Raw genomic sequence first — 15,799 nt, forward strand, 5'->3', positions numbered from 1 at the left:
CAGATCAGTTGACCGTGCAAAGTCCTTCTCACCAACATCTGGGAGAGCTGTCCCACAGATTAGTCAAGCAACAGCCCGACATAGTCATACTCACAGAATCATACCTTTCAGCCAATGTCCCAAACTCCTCCATCACCGTCCCTGGGTATGTCCTGTCCCATATAAGAACATAAGAACATAAGAAATAGGAGCAGGAGTAGGCCAATTGGCCCCTCGAGCCTGCTCCGCCATTCAATAAGATCATGGCTGATCTGATCCTAACCGCCAATCCACTGTCACAGAATCATCTCCTGAATCTAACAGAATTAGACACACGAAATAGGAGCAGGATCAGGCTACACGGCCCCTGGGCCTGCTCCGCTACCCACAGGGCCATGACCGATCCGAACCTAGACTCATGTCCAAATTCCTGCCCGCTCCCCGTAACCCTTAATTCCCTTTACTTCTAGGAAACTGTCTATTTCTGTTTTAAATTTATGTAATGATGTAGCTTCTACAGCTTTTTGGGGCAGCATATTCCATGGACCTACCACCCTCTGAGTGAAGTAGTTCCTCCTCATCTCAGTTTTGAAAGAGCAGCCCCTTATTCTAAGATTATGCCCCCTAGTTCTAGTTTCACCCATCATCGGGAACATCTTCCCCGCATCCACCCGATCCAACCCCTTCACAATCTTATATGTTTCAATAAGATCGCCTCTCATTCTTCTGAACTCCAATGAGTAGAGTCCCAATCTACTCAACCTCTCCTCATATGTCCATCCCCTCATCCCCGGGATTAACTGAGTGAACCTTCTTTGTACTGACTCGAGAGCAAGTATGTCCTTTCTTAAGTATGGACACCAAAACTGTACGCAGTATTCCAGGTGCAGTCTCACCAATACCTTGTACAACTGAAGCAATACCTCCCTATTTTTATATTCTATCCTCCTAGCAATGAAAGCCAACATTCCATTGGCCTTCTTAATCACTTGCTGCATCTGCATACTAACCTTTTGAGTTTCGTGCACCAGGACCCCAGATCCCTTTGTACTTCAGTACTTTCCAGTTTCTTGCCATTAAGATAATAACTTGCTCTACGATTTTTCCTGCCAAAGTGCATAACCTCACACTTTCCAGTATTGTATTCCATCCCACCGGCAGGACAGACCCACCAGGGGTGGCGGCACAGTGGTATACAGTCGGGAGAGCGTGGCCCTGAGAGTCCTCAACATTGACTCCGGACCCCATGAAGTTTCATGGCTTCAGGTCAAGCATGGGCAAGAAAGCCTCCTGCTGATGAATCAGTACTCCTCCATGTTGAACACCACTTGGAAGAAGCACTGAGGGTAGCAAGGGCACAGAATGTACTCTGGGTGGGGGACTTCAATGTCCATCACCAAGAGTGGCTCGGTAGCATCACAGCTGGCCAAGTCCTGAAGGACTGCCAGAGAACCAACACGAGGGGAAAAACCTACTTGATCCTCGTCCTCACCAATCTACCTATCGCAGATGCATCTGTCCAGCTGTAGCAGTAACCACCACACAGTTATTGTGGAGATGAAGTCCCGTCTTCACACTGAGGACACCTTCCATCATGTTACCGTGCTAAATGGGATAGATTCAGAACAGATCTGGCAGCTCAAAACTGGGCATCCATGAGGCGCTGTGGGCCATCAGCAGCAGCAGAATTGTATTCCACCACAATCTGTAACCTCATGGCCCGGCATATCCCTCACTCTACCATTACCATCAAGCCAGGGGACCAACCCTGGTTCAATAAGGAATGTAGAAGAGCATGCCAGGAGCAGCACCAGGCGTACCTAAAAATGAGGTGCCAACCTGGGGAAGCTGCAACACAGGACAAGATGCATGCTAAATAGTGAAAGCAGCATTCTATAGACAGAGCTAAGTGATACCACAATCAATGGATCAGATCAAAGCTCTGCAGTCCTGCCACATCTAGTCGTGAATGGTGGTGGACCATTAAACAGCTAACGGGAGGAGGAGGCTCCATGAATATCCCCATCCTCAATGATGGTGAGCCCAGCACCTGAGTGCAAAAGACAAGGCTGAAGCGTTTGCAACCAACTTCAGCCAGAAGTGTCGAGTGGATGATCCATATCGGCCTCCTCCCGAGGTCGCCACCACCACAGAAGCCAGTCTTCAGCCAATTCGATTCACTCCACGTGATATCAAGAAACGGCTGAGCGCACTGGATACAGCAAAGGCTATGGGCCCCGACAACATTAACAACTTGTATTTATATAGCGCCTTTAACATAGTAAAACATCCCAAGGCGCTGCACAGGAGTATTTTAAGACAAAAAATTTGACACCGAGCCACATAAGGATAACTTAGGGCAGGTGACCAAAAGCTTGGTCAAAGAGGTAGGTTTTAAGGAGCGTCTTAAAGGAGGAAAGAGAGGTAGCGAGGCAGAGAGGTTTAGGGAGGGAATTCCCAGAGCTTGGGGCCCAGGCAGCAGAAGGCACGGCCACCAATGGTGGAGCGATTATAATCAGGGATGCTCAAGAGGGCAGAATTAGAGGAGCGCAGAAATCTCGGGGGTGGGGCTGAAGGAGGTTACAGAGATAGGGAGGGGCGAGGCCATGGAGGGATTTGAAAACAAGAATGAGAATTTGGAAATCGAGGCGTTACTTAACCGGGAGCCAATGTAGGTCAACGAGCACAGGGGAGACATCCTAGCTGTCATGCTGAAGACTTGTGTCCCAGAACTAGCATTGCCTCTAGCCAAGCTGTTCCAGTACAGCTACAACACTGGCATCTATCTGACATTGTGGAAAATTGCCCAGGTGTGTCCTGTCCACAAAAAGCAGGACAAATCCAATGCGGCCAATTATCGCCCCATCATTCTACTCTCAATCATCAGCAAAGTGATGGAAGGTGTCACTGACAGTGCTATGAAGCAGCACTTACTCACCAATAACCTGCTCACCGATGCTCAGTTTGGGTTCCACCAGGACCACTCGGCTCCCGACCTCATTACAGCCTTGGTCCAAACATGGACAAAGGAGCTGAATTCCAGAGGTGAGCATTTGACCGAGTGTAGCATCAAGGAGCCCCAGTAAAACTGAAGTCAATGGTAATCGGGGGGGGGGGTGGGCTGGGGGGAGAAACTCTCCACTGGCTGGAGTCATACCTAGCACAAAGGAAGATGGTTGTGGTGGTTGGAGGTCAATCATCACAGCCCCAGGACATCGCTGCAGGAGTTCCTCAGGGCAGTGACCTAGGCCCAACCATCTTCAGCTGCTTCATCAATGACCTTCATAAGAAACAGGAGCAGGAATAGGCCACTTGGCCCCTCGAGCCTGCTCCGTCATTCAATAAGATCATGGCTGATCTCGGGCTCAAAGCCACTTCCCCGCCCGCTCCCCATAACCCTTCACTCCCTTATCCTGCAAAAATCTGTCTATCTCCACCTTAAATATTTTCAATGACCCAGCCTCCACGGCTCTCCGGGGCAGAGAATTCCACAGATTCACGGCCCTCTGAGAGAAGAAATTCCTCCTCATCTCAGTTCTAAAAGGGTGACCCCTTATTCTGAGACTGTGCCCCCGAGTTCTCGATTTCCCCACGAGGGGAAACATCTTCTCTGCATCTACCCTATCGAGCCCCCTCAGTATCTAATATGTTTCAATAAGATCACCTCTCATTCTTCTGAATTCCAATGAGTATAGGCCCAACCTGCTCAACCTTTCCTCATAAGCCAAACCCCTCATCTCTGGAATTAACCGTGTGAATCATCTCTGAACTGCCTCCCTCCATCATAAGGTCAGAAGTGGGGATGTTCGCTGATGGCTGCACAGTGTTCAGTGCCATTCGCAACTCCTCAGATAATGAAGCAGTCCATGCCCACATGCGGCAAAACCTGGACGACAATCAGGCTTGGGCTGGTAAGTGCCAAGTAACATTCGCACCACACAAGTGCCAGGCAATGATTATCTCCAACAAGCGAGAGTCTAACCACCACCCCTTGACATTCAACGGCGTTACCATCGCCGAATCCCCCACCATCAACATCCTGAGGGGTCACCATTGACCAGAGACTTAACTGGACCAGCCACATAAATACTGTGGCAACAAGAGCAGGTCAGAGGCTGGGTATTCTGTGACGAGTATCTCACCTCCTGACTCCCCAAAGCCTTTCCACCATCTACAGGGCACAAGTCAGGAGTGTGATGGAATACTCTCCACTTGCCTGGATGAGTGCAGCTCCAACAACACTCAAGAAGCTCGACACCATCCAGGACAAAGCAGCCCGCTTGATCGGCACCCCCTCCACCACCTTAAACATTCACTCCCTCCACCACCGGCGCACCGTGGCTGCAGTGTGGGCCATCTACAAGATGCACTGCAGCAACTCGCCAAGGCTTCTTCGGCAGCACCTCCCAAACCCGCGACCTCTTCCACCTAGAAGGACAAGGGCAGCAGGCGCATGGGAACACCACCACCTCCAAGTTCCCCTCCCAGTCACACACCATCCTGACTTGGAAATATATCGGCCGTTCCTTCATCGTCGCTGGGTCAAAATCCTGGAACTCCCTCCCTAACAGCACTGTGGGAGCACCTTCACCACACGGACTGCAGCGGTTCAAGAAGGCGGCTCACCACCACCTTCTCAAGGGCGACTAGGGATGGGCAATAAATGCTGGCCTTGCCAGTGAGATCCACATCCCATGAACGAATAAAAAAAAAATTCTAATTTCTTTCTGCAAGTTTGGGTCAGAGAAACTGAGGGACGTCCTTGCTTAATTGATCTTTTTTTAGGAGAGTCTGTGAGTGGGGAGAGTGTACATGGGGCTGTGGGCGGAGTGTGCTGAGGGGAGAACTAGCCTTTTCTCGTCCTGTGGTGCGATCTGATCTGGCTGGTCTGCCAAAGCTGGTTATATCTTTGTATTTTACCTGTCTTTCAGGGCTCCATGTATTCGCTCGCCCTGAAATGCCTTATCAGTCTGTCCACATTGATCCTGCTGGGACTCATCATCGCCTACCATGCCAGGGAGGTCCAGGTACGCTATCTCTTCGACCTGTCAGCATTACCGCCGGGAGTTGCACTTTGAATCAAACACCTCCTCCTCTGCCACAACTGATCACTATTCCAGGATCACCCTGGAACGCAGAGATAAACCCCGCCCCCCCCACCCCCCCGGTTTCTCTGCTACACCGTCTACTTAAACCCCTATCCCCAGCCTCCTCCACCCTCACCTCCGACTACGAGTGTGAGGAGCTCATGGACTTCTTTGTCACTGAATTTGAGACCATCCGTTCAGCTGCCTCTGCCGCTTCCCTCCCTTCCCCTAGCCCACTGGGCCGAACTTCCTCTAAGGTTCTCCCTTGTCCTAGCCCTGAACTCGCATCTTTCTCCAGTTTCTCTCCTATCTCCCCTCATCCCCTCTCCACGCTCATCTTGTCCATGAGACCCACCTCCCGCTCCCTCGACCCTATTCCCACCATACTGCTGACTGACGTAAGAAAACTACTCGGCACTTGGTCTAAGCGTTAAACAAAGCTTTAATCAACTGTTTTACAACATGGAGGTCTAGTTGTGTCCTTCACTAGTTCCTGTTAAAGAATGTCCTGCGCAAGCTGGGCCCGTGCCCGAGTATTTATACTCTCCCTGGACAGCGCCACCCGCAGGTCGCTCAGTTGATTCATGCCACTGACCACCCAACTTCCCTTCCTGGCCCCCATGTTAGCTGACATTGTCAACGGTTCCCTCTCCTCGGGTACTGTCACCCTCCCCTTCAAATCTGTCGTCATCACCCCTCTCCTCAAAAAACCCACCCTTGACCCCTCTGACCACACCATCCTCCTCCAATGCCTCTCTACCATCGTCCAGCTGCGTGGGACTGCACTGATTTACCCAGTCGTAGCTGGAGAATCACCTGCAATGCCTTCTCTTACTGCTCCCCCACCGTTGCCTCTGGAGTCCCTCAAGGATCTATCCTTGGCCCCCCCCTACTATTTCTCATCTACGTGTTGCCCCTCGTTGACATCATCTGAAAATACAATGTCAAGTTCCACATGTACGCTGTTTACACCCAGCTCTACCTCACATCTGAAAGACGGCCCCTCAGTACTGCCCCTCTGACATTGCGGCACTCCCTCAGTATTGCCCCTCCGACAGTGCAGCACTCCTTCAGTACTGACCCTCCAACAGTGCGGCGCTCCCTCAGTACTGCCCCTGCGACAGTGCGGCGTTCCGTCAGTATTGCCCCTCCGACAATGCAGCGCTCCCTCAGTACTGCCCCTCCGACAGTGCGGCGCTCCCTCAGTACTGCCCCTCTGACAGTGCGGCGCTCCCTCAGTACTGACCCTCCGACAGTGCAGCACTCCCTCAGTACTGCTCCTCCGACAGCGCTCCCTCAGTACTGCCCCTCCGACAGTGCGGCGCTCCCTCAGTACTGGCCCTCCGACAGTGCAGCACTCCCTCAGTACCGCCCCTTCGACAGTGCGGCGCTACCGCAGTACTGCCCCTCCGACAGTGCGGCGCTCCCTCAGTACCGCCCCTCCGACAGTGCGGCCCTCCCTCAGTACTGCCCCTCCGACAGTGCGGCGCTCCCTCAGTACTGCCCCTCCGACAGTGCGGCGCTCCCTCAGTACCGCCCCTCCGACAGTGCGGTGCTCCCTCAGTACTGCCCCTCCGACTGTGCGGTGCTCCCTCAGTACTGCCCCTCCGACAGTGCGGCGCTCCCTCAGTACCACCCCTCCGACAGTGCGGCGCTCCCTCAGTACTGCCCCTCCGACAGTGCGGCGCTCCCTCAGTACTGCCCTTCCGACAGTGTGGCGCTCCCTCAGTACTGCACTGGGAGTGTCCGCTTAGATTTTTGTGTGCCCCAGACGCATGCGACCAGGACTAAGGGACGGCTGAGGTTAGTATCTTCGGGTGGGGGGGGGCGGGGGACGAGTCTGCAAGGAGAAGGTCAGTCCGAGCTGAGATGGAGCAGAGGGGAGAGCGATGGACTGCGCCATGAGACATTGCTGTTGGGGGTGCGGGTTAGCGAGTGTTGACAGACTGTTCCAATAGATGCTGACTAGGGCTTCCCAACTCTGATTGAGCGTATTCCTGGAGGTATCATCACATGACTGCCAACCGCCCCGCCCCCCCCCCCACACTCCCGCCATTGGTCGGCCGACGTGCCCACCCTCGCGGTGGCCCCGCCTCCACACCAATCCGAAAGCGACCACTCTGAAGTACCTGATTGGATGATTCTAGACAACCAGCCAAACTTTCATTTTTCCCCATAACAACAGAAAACGCTGGAGACACTCAGCAGGCCAGGGCAGCATCCGTGGAGAGAGAAACAGAGTTAACGTTTCCGGTCGAAACCCTTCGTCAGAACTGAGAAAAAAGGCAGGAAATGAAACAGATTAAAAAGGCCAGTTAGGGGGCTGGGAAACGGGGGAGGGGATGAAAGGACAAAGGGGAAGGTCAGCGAGAGGTGAAGAGACATTAAGAGATATTCAAGGTGAGACGAGACGGTAATCGGACCGGTAAAGAAACAGACAATGGCTCGAGATGAAGTGTGAAATGTGCTGGCAGAGTGAGAGACAGCTGCCATGTGGGAGAGAGAGGAAAAAAAGGCAAAGGCACAAACCAAAAGTGTGGATAAAAAATATATTAAAATGTAATAGGGGCCGAGGTTATGATCTGAAATTGTTGAACTCGATATTGAGTCCGGAAGGCTGCAGAGTGCCTAACCGGAAGATGAGGTGCTGTTCCTCGAGTTTACGCTGAGCTTCCGTGGAACAATGCAAGAGGCCGCGGATGGCGAGGTCTGAGTGGGAACGGGGCGGTGAATTAAAATGACAGGCGACCGGAAGCTCGGGGTCACCCTTACGGACTGAATGGAGGTGTTCCGCACAGCATCAGCAGTATTTTGCTATCGTTTCATTTTTCCCCCATCCCCAATATTTTTCAAACTAAAAAGTGTTCCAAGAATTATTATTATTATTTTTTTAATTACCCTTTTTTTTTAAAGCTCCTTTTGATTTTTCTCCCGGGTTCTTGCTGGCTGCGGTGTCCCGGAGACTTCAGGGGTGACCCCGGATGGTTGGGAGTCGGAATGCTGGCCGAGACCGGCAGGGAACTTCAGCCAATCAAGCAGACGAGGGGGTCAACGGAAAGCTCGGAATAAACACGTTCCCTTCTCTCTTGTGTTGACGCCCCTCGCTCCAGCCCAGCTTTGTTTCCAGGAAGCCGGTTGGGCTTGCACTTCCTGTGATTTTGTTTGAAGTGTGTGGGGCTGGGAAGGAGTCCGGCTCCCACGCAGCGTTGTGATGGTGACGGTTTACTCTCCTTCATCCTGTGATCTTTCCGAGAGATTGCAGGGAGCCTGTCAAAAAAGCAATGAAAAGCCACTTTATTCCCCGTGAGAAGCAGCAGCGAGGCCAGCACGAATCCCCGTTTCTGCCTCGTCCTATACTCACCTCAGCTCCAGCCTGTTCCGCCATTCAATGAGATCAGGGCTGATCTGTAGCTTAACTCCGTCCACCTGCCTTGGCTCTATACCCCTTAATACCCTTGGCTCACAAAATCTATCGATCTACAATTTAAAATTATCAATTGATCTTGGCATTGACTGCTTTTTGTGGGAGAGGGTTCCTCACGTCCACCGCCCTTTGTCTTGTGCAGTTTTGGTCGCCTTATCTGAGGAAGGATGTTCTTGCCACGGAGGGAGTGCAGCGAAGATTCACCAGGCTGATACCTGGGATGGCAGGAATGACGTATGAGGAGAGATTGGGTCGATTGGGCTTATACTCGCTGGAGTTTAGAAGAATGAGAGGGAACCTCATTGAAACTTATAAAATTCTAACAGGACTAGACAGACTAGATGCAGGAAGGATGTTCCCGATGGCGGGGGAGTCCAGAACCAGGGGTCGCAGTCTAAGGATAAGGGGTAAGCCATTTAGGACTGAGATGAGGAGGAATTTCTTCACCCAGAGAGTGGTGAACCTGTGGAATTCTCTACCACAGAAGGCAGTAGAGGCCAATTCATTAAATATATTCAAGAAGGAGTTGGATATATTTCTTAAGGCTAAAGGGATCAAGGGATTTGGGGAGAAGGCAGGGACAGGGTATTGAATGTGGATGATCAGCCATGATCTCATTGAATGGTGGAACAGGCTCAAGGGGCCGAATGGCCGACTCCTGCTCCTATCTTCTATGTTTGTGTGAAGAAGTGTTTCCTAACTTCTCTCCTGAGCGGCCTGGCTCTGATTTTAAGGTTATGTCCCCCTGTCTTAGACTCCCCCACCAGCGGGAAAAAATTCCCTCTCTCTACCCGATCAATTCCTTTCAAAATCCCATAAACCTCAATCAAATCGCCCCTTAACCTTCTATATGCCAAGGAATACAAGCCTGGTTTATGGAATCTCTCCTCATAATCTAACCCTTGGATCCCCGGTAACATTCTGGTGAATCTTCGCTGCGCTCCTTCCAAGGACAATCTATCCGCTCTAAGGTATGGTGCCCAGGACTCCACACCGTACTCCAGATGTGGCCTCACCAGGGCTCTGTATAGCTGCAGCAAAACTTCCTCCCCTTTCTAGTCTAGCCCTCTCGTTATACAGGCTAACATTCCATCAGCCTTTCTGATTATTTTTTGAACCTCGCCACTACATTTTAGTGCTCTGTGTACAGGGACCCCTAAATCTCTTTGGACTGCCCCTGTTCCTGGCTTTCCACCATTTAATAATACTTGGAACCGATCCTTTTTTTGGTCCAAAATGGATGACCTGCGTGTTGTCCATCTGCCACCATTTTGAATGCTAATTGGCAGAGAGGAGGGGAGGCTGATTCAGCCAATGACTGATGAGGGCCTGGACCGGAGTGTGACTTGTTGCCCCTTTAGGTGGCGGTGTCTGGAGATTATTTTTGATTTCAATCAAACAATAACATTCAATTGCACACCAGTGTGGCACAATTGAACATAAGGGAAGGTCCATTAGCCCGGTGAGTGTCATCAGGCTATTTGACTGCAGGGGCATCACAGCCGAGCCCAATACTGTGCTCATTCAACATGGGCTGATAAGTGGCAGGTAACATTCGCGCCACACAAGTGCCAGGCAGTGACTATCTCCAACAAGCGAGAGTCTAACCACCGCCCCTTGACATTCAACGGCATTACCATCACCTAGTCCCCCACCATCAACATCCTGGGGGTCACCATTGACCAGAGACTTAGTCACTGATGTAAAGTAGGAAACGCGGCAGCCAGTTTGTATTTATACCGCGCCTTTAACACAGTAAAACATCCCAAGGCGCGTCACAGGAGCGTAAATCAGACAAAAATTGACACCGAGCCACAGAAGGAGATATTGGGACAGGTGACTTGGTCAAAGAGGTCGGTTTTAAGGAGAGTCTTAAAGGAGGAGAGAGAGGCGGAGAGGTTTAGGGAGGGAATTCCAGAGCTCGGGGCCCAGGCGGCTGAAGGCACGGCCGCCAATGGTGGAGCGATGGAAATCGGGGATGCGCAAGAGGCCGGAATTGGAGGAGCGCAGAGGTCTCGGTGGGTTGTAGGGGCCGGAGGAGGTTACAGAGATAGGGAGGGGCGATGTCTTGCAGGGATTTGAACAGAAGGATGAGAATTTTAATTTTGAGGCGTTGCCGGACCGGGAGCCAATGCAGGTCAGCGAGCAACAGTGGTGATGGGTGAACGGGACTTGGTATGAGTTAGGACACGGGGCAGTGAGCACAGGGGGTGATGGGTGAACGGGACTGGGTGTGAGTTAGGACACGGGGCAGTGAGCACAGGGGGTGATGGGTGAACGGGACTCGGTGCGAGTTAGGACACGGGGCAGTGAGCACAGGGGGTGATGGGTGAACGGGACTGGGTGTGAGTTAGGACACGGGGCAGTGAGCACAGGGGGTGATGGGTGAACGGGACTGGGTGTGAGTTAGGACACGGGGCAGTGAGCACAGGGGGTGATGGGTGAACGGGGCTGGGTGTGAGTTAGGACACGGGGCAGTGAGCACAGGGGGTGATGGGTGAACGGGACTGGGTGTGAGTTAGGACACGGGGCAGTGAGCACAGGGGGTGATGGGTGAACGGGGCTGGGTGTGAGTTAGGACACGGGGCAGTGAGCACAGGGGGTGATGGGTGAACGGGACTGGGTGTGAGTTAGGACACGGGGCAGTGAGCACAGGGGGTGATGGGTGAAGGGACTGGGTGTGAGTTAGGACACGGGGCAGTGAGCACAGGGGGTGATGGGTGAACGGGACTGGGTGTGAGTTAGGACACGGGGCAGTGAGCACAGGGGCTGATGGGTGAACGGGACTGGGTGTGAGTTAGGACACGGGGCAGTGAGCACAGGGGCTGATGGGTGAACGGGACTGGGTGTGAGTTAGGACATGGGGGAGTGAGCACAGGGGGTGATGGGTGAACGGGACTGGGTGTGAGTTAGGACACGGGGCAGTGAGCACAGGGTGATGGGTGAACGGGACTGGGTGTGAGATAGGACACGGGGCAGTGAGCACAGGGGGTGATGGGTGAACGGGACTGGGTGTGAGTTAGGACACGGGGCAGTGAGCACAGGGGGTGATGGGTGAATGGGACTGGGTGTGAGTTAGGACACGGGGCAGTGAGCACAGGGGGTGATGGGTGAACGGGACTGGGTGTGAGTTAGGACACGGGGCAGTGAGCACAGGGGGTGATGGGTGAACGGGACTGGGTGTGAGTTAGGACACGGGGCAGTCAGCACAGGGGGTGATGGGTGAACGGGACTGGGTCTGAGTTAGGACACGGGGCAGTGAGCACAGGGGGTGATGGGTGAACGGGACTGGGTGTGAGTTAGGACATGGGGCAGTGAGCACAGGGGGTGATGGGTGAACGGGACTGGGTGCGAGTTAGGACACGGGGCAGTGAGCACGGGGGGGGTGATGGGTGAACGGGACTGGGTGTGAGTTAGGACACGGGGCAGTGAGCACAGGGGGTGATGGGTGAACGGGACTGGGTGTGAGTTAGGACACGGGGCAGTGAGCACAGGGGGTGATGGGTGAACGGGACTCGATGTGAGTTAGGACACGGGGCAGTGAGCACAGGGGGCGATGGGTGAAGGGGACTGGGTGTGAGTTAGGACACGGGGCAGTGAGCACAGGGGGTGATGGGTGAACGGGACTCGGTGTGAGTTAGGACACGGGGCAGTGAGCACAGGGGGTGACGGGTGAACGGGACTGGGTGCGAGTTAGGACATGGGGCAGTGAGCACAGGGGGTGATGGGTGAACGGGACTGGGTGCGAGTTAGGACACGGGGCAGTGAGCACAGGGGGTGATGGGTGAACGGGACTGGGTGCGAGTTAGGACACGGGGCAGTGAGCACAGGGGGTGATGGGTGAACGGGACTGGGTGTGAGTTAGGACACGGGGCAGCGAGCACAGGGGGTGATGGGTGAACGGGACTGGGTGTGAGTTAGGACACGGGGCAGTGAGCACAGGGGGTGATGGATGAACGGGACTTGGTGTGAGTTAGGACACGGGGCAGTGAGCACAGGGGGTGATGGGTGAACGGGACTGGGTGCGAGTTAGGACACGGGGCAGTGAGCACAGGGGGTGATGGGTGAACGGGACTGGGTGTGAGTTAGGACACGGGGCAGTGAGCACAGGGGGTGATGGGTGAACGGGACTGGGTGTGAGTTAGGACACGGGGCAGTGAGCACAGGAGGCGATGGGTGAAGGGGACTGGGTGTGAGTTAGGACACGGGGCAGTGAGCACAGGGGGTGATGGGTGAACGGGACTCGACGTGAGTTAGGACACGGGGCAGTGAGCACGGGGTGATGGGTGAACGGGACTCGGTGTGAGTTAGGACACGGGGCAGTGAGCACAGGGGGCGATGGGTGAAGGGGACTGGGTGTGAGTTAGGACACGGGGCAGTGAGCACGGGGTGATGGGTGAACGGGACTGGGTGTGAGTTAGGACACGGGGCAGTTAGCACAGGGGGTGATGGGTGAACGGGACTGGGTGCGAGTTAGGACACAGGGCAGTGAGCACAGGGGGTGATGGGTGAACGGGACTCGGTGTGAGTTAGGACACGGGGCAGTGAGCACAGGGGGTGATGGGTGAACGGGACTGGGTGTGAGTTAGGACACGGGGCAGTGAGCACAGGGGGTGATGGGTGAACGGGACTGGGTGTGAGTTAGGACACGGGGCAGTGAGCACAGGGGGTGATGGGTGAACGGGACTGGGTGTGAGTTAGGACACGGGGCAGTGAGCACAGGGGGTGATGGGTGAACGGGACTCGGTGTGAGTTAGGACACGGGGCAGTGAGCACAGGGGGTGATGGGTGAACGGGACTGGGTGTGAGTTAGAACATGGGGCAGTAAGCACAGGGGGTGATGGGTGAACGGGACTGGGTGTGAGTTAGGACACGGGGCAGTGAGCACAGGGGGTGATGGGTGAACGGGACTGGGTGTGAGTTAGAACATGGGGCAGTAAGCACAGGGGGTGATGGGTGAACGGGACTGGGTGTGAGTTAGGACACGGGGCAGCGAGCACAAGGGGTGATGGGTGAACGGGACTGGGTGTGAGTTAGGACACGGGGCAGCGAGCACAGGGGGTGATGGGTGAACGGGACTGGGTGTGAGTTAGGACACGGGGCAGCGAGCACAAGGGGTGATGGGTGAACGGGACTGGGTGTGAGTTAGGACACGGGGCAGAGAGCACAGGGGGTGATGGGTGAACGGGACTGGGTGTGAGTTAGGACACGGGGCAGCGAGCACAGAGGGTGATGGGTGAATGGGACTGGGTGTGAGTTAGGACACGGGGCAGTGAGCACAGGGGGTGATGGGTGAACTGGACTCGGTGTGAGTTAGGACACGGGGCAGTGAGCACAGGGGGTGATGGGTGAACTGGACTCGGTGTGAGTTAGGACACAGGGCTGTGAGCACAGGGGGTGATGGGCGAACGGGACTCGGTGTGAGTTAGGACACGGGTCAGTGAGCACAGGGGGTGATGGGTGAACGGGACTGGGTGCGAGTTAGGACACGGGGCAGTGAGCAAAGGGGGTGATGGGCGAACGGGACTGGGCGTGAGTTAGGACACGGGGCAGTGAGCACAGGGGGTGATGGGTGAACGGGACTCGGTGTGAGTTAGGACACGGGGCAGCGAGCACAGGGGGTGATGGGTGAACGGGACTGGGTGTGAGTTAGGACACGGGGCAGCGAGCACGGGGTGATGGGTGAAGGGGACTCGGTGCGTGTTAGGACACGGGGCAGTGAGCACAGGGGGTGATGGGTGAACGGGACTCGGTGCGAGTGAGGACACGGGGCAGTGAACACAGGGGGTGATGGGCGAACGGGACTCGGTGTGAGTTAGGACACAGAGCAGTGAGCACAGGGGGCGATGGGTGAATGGGACTGGGTGCGAGTTACGACACGGGGCAGTGAGCACAGGGGGTGATAGGTGAACGGGACTGGGTGCGAGTTAGGAAACGGGGCAGTGAGCACAGGGGGTGATGGGTGAACGGGACTCGGTGTGAGTTAGGACACGGGGGCAGCAGTGGACAGGGGGTGATGGGTGAACGGGACTGGGTGTGAGTTAGGACACGGGGCAGTGAGCACAGGGGGTGATGGGTGAACGGGACTCGGTGTGAGTTAGGACATGGGGCAGTGAGCACGGGGGGTGATGGGTGAATGGGACTGGGTGTGAGTTAGGACACGGGGCAGTGAGCACAGGGGGTGATGGGTGAACGGGACTGGGTGTGAATTAGGACACGGGGCAGTGAGCACAGGGGGTGATGGGTGAACTGGACTGGGTGTGAGTTAGGACACGGGGCAGCGAGCACAGGGGGTGATGGGTGAACGGGACTGGGTGTGAGTTAGGACACGGGGCAGTGAGCACAGGGGGTGATGGGCGAACGGGACTGGGTGTGAGTTAGGACACGGGGCAGTGAGCACAAGGGGTGATGGGTGAACGGGACTCGGTGTGAGTTAGGACACGGGGCAGTGAGCACAGGGGGTGATGGGTGAACGGGACTCGATGTGAGTTAGGACACGGGGCAGTGAGCACAGGGGGCGATGGGTGAAGGGGACTGGGTGTGAGTTAGGACACGGGGCAGTGAGCACAGGGGGTGATGGGTGAACGGGACTGGGTGTGAGTTAGGACACGGGGCAGTGAGCACAGGGGGTGATGGGTGAACGGGACTGGGTGTGAGTTAGGACACGGGGCAGTGAGCACAGGGGGCAATGGGTAAACGGGACTGGGTGTGAGTTAGGACACGGGGCAGCGAGCACAGGGGGTGATGGGTGAACGGGACTCGGTGTGAGTTAGGACACGGGGCAGTGAGCACAGCGGGTGATGGGCGAACAGGACTCGGTGTGAGTTAGGACACGGGCCAGTGAGCACAGGGGGTGATGGGTGAAGGGGACTGGGTGTGAGTTAGGACACGGGGCAGTGAGCACAGGGGGTGATGGGTGAACGGGACTGGGTGCGAGTTAAGACACGGGGCAGTGAGCACAGGGGGTGATGGGTGAACGGGACTCGGTGTGAGTTAGGACACGGGGCAGCGAGCACAGGGGGTGATGGGTGAACGGGACTGGGTGTGAGTTAGGACACGGGGCAGCGAGCACAGGGGGTGATGGGTGAACGGGACTGGGTGTGAGTTAGGACACGGGGCAGTGAGCACAGGGGGTGATGGGTGAACGGGACTGGGTGTGAGTTAGGACACGGGGCAGTGAGCACAGGTGGTGATGGGTGAACGGGACTGTGTGTGAGTTAGGACACGGGGCAGTGAGCACGGGGTGATGGGTGAACGGGACTCGGTGTGAGTTAGGACACAGAGCAGTGAGCACAGGGGGTGATGGGTG

At 55.2% G+C, this 15,799-nt stretch overlaps 1 protein-coding gene across 1 annotated transcript in view; it reads left to right on the plus strand.

Moving 5' to 3' along the window:
* Positions 1–15,799, plus strand: part of LOC147086425 (small conductance calcium-activated potassium channel protein 3-like) — a 154,452-nt gene that overhangs the window by 25,418 nt on the left and 113,235 nt on the right. The window contains exon 2 of the mRNA XM_085978530.1: positions 4,911–5,006. Within this exon, the coding sequence (XP_085834656.1) occupies positions 4,911–5,006 (96 nt within the window). The remainder of the gene's footprint in view (positions 1–4,910; positions 5,007–15,799) is intronic.

The sequence above is a fragment of the Somniosus microcephalus genome, unplaced genomic scaffold (genome assembly GCF_052327205.1).
Source record: "Somniosus microcephalus isolate GS21.2 unplaced genomic scaffold, FLI_Smic_1.0 unresolved_chr7, whole genome shotgun sequence".
In the NCBI taxonomy this organism is placed as follows: domain Eukaryota; kingdom Metazoa; phylum Chordata; class Chondrichthyes; order Squaliformes; family Somniosidae; genus Somniosus; species Somniosus microcephalus.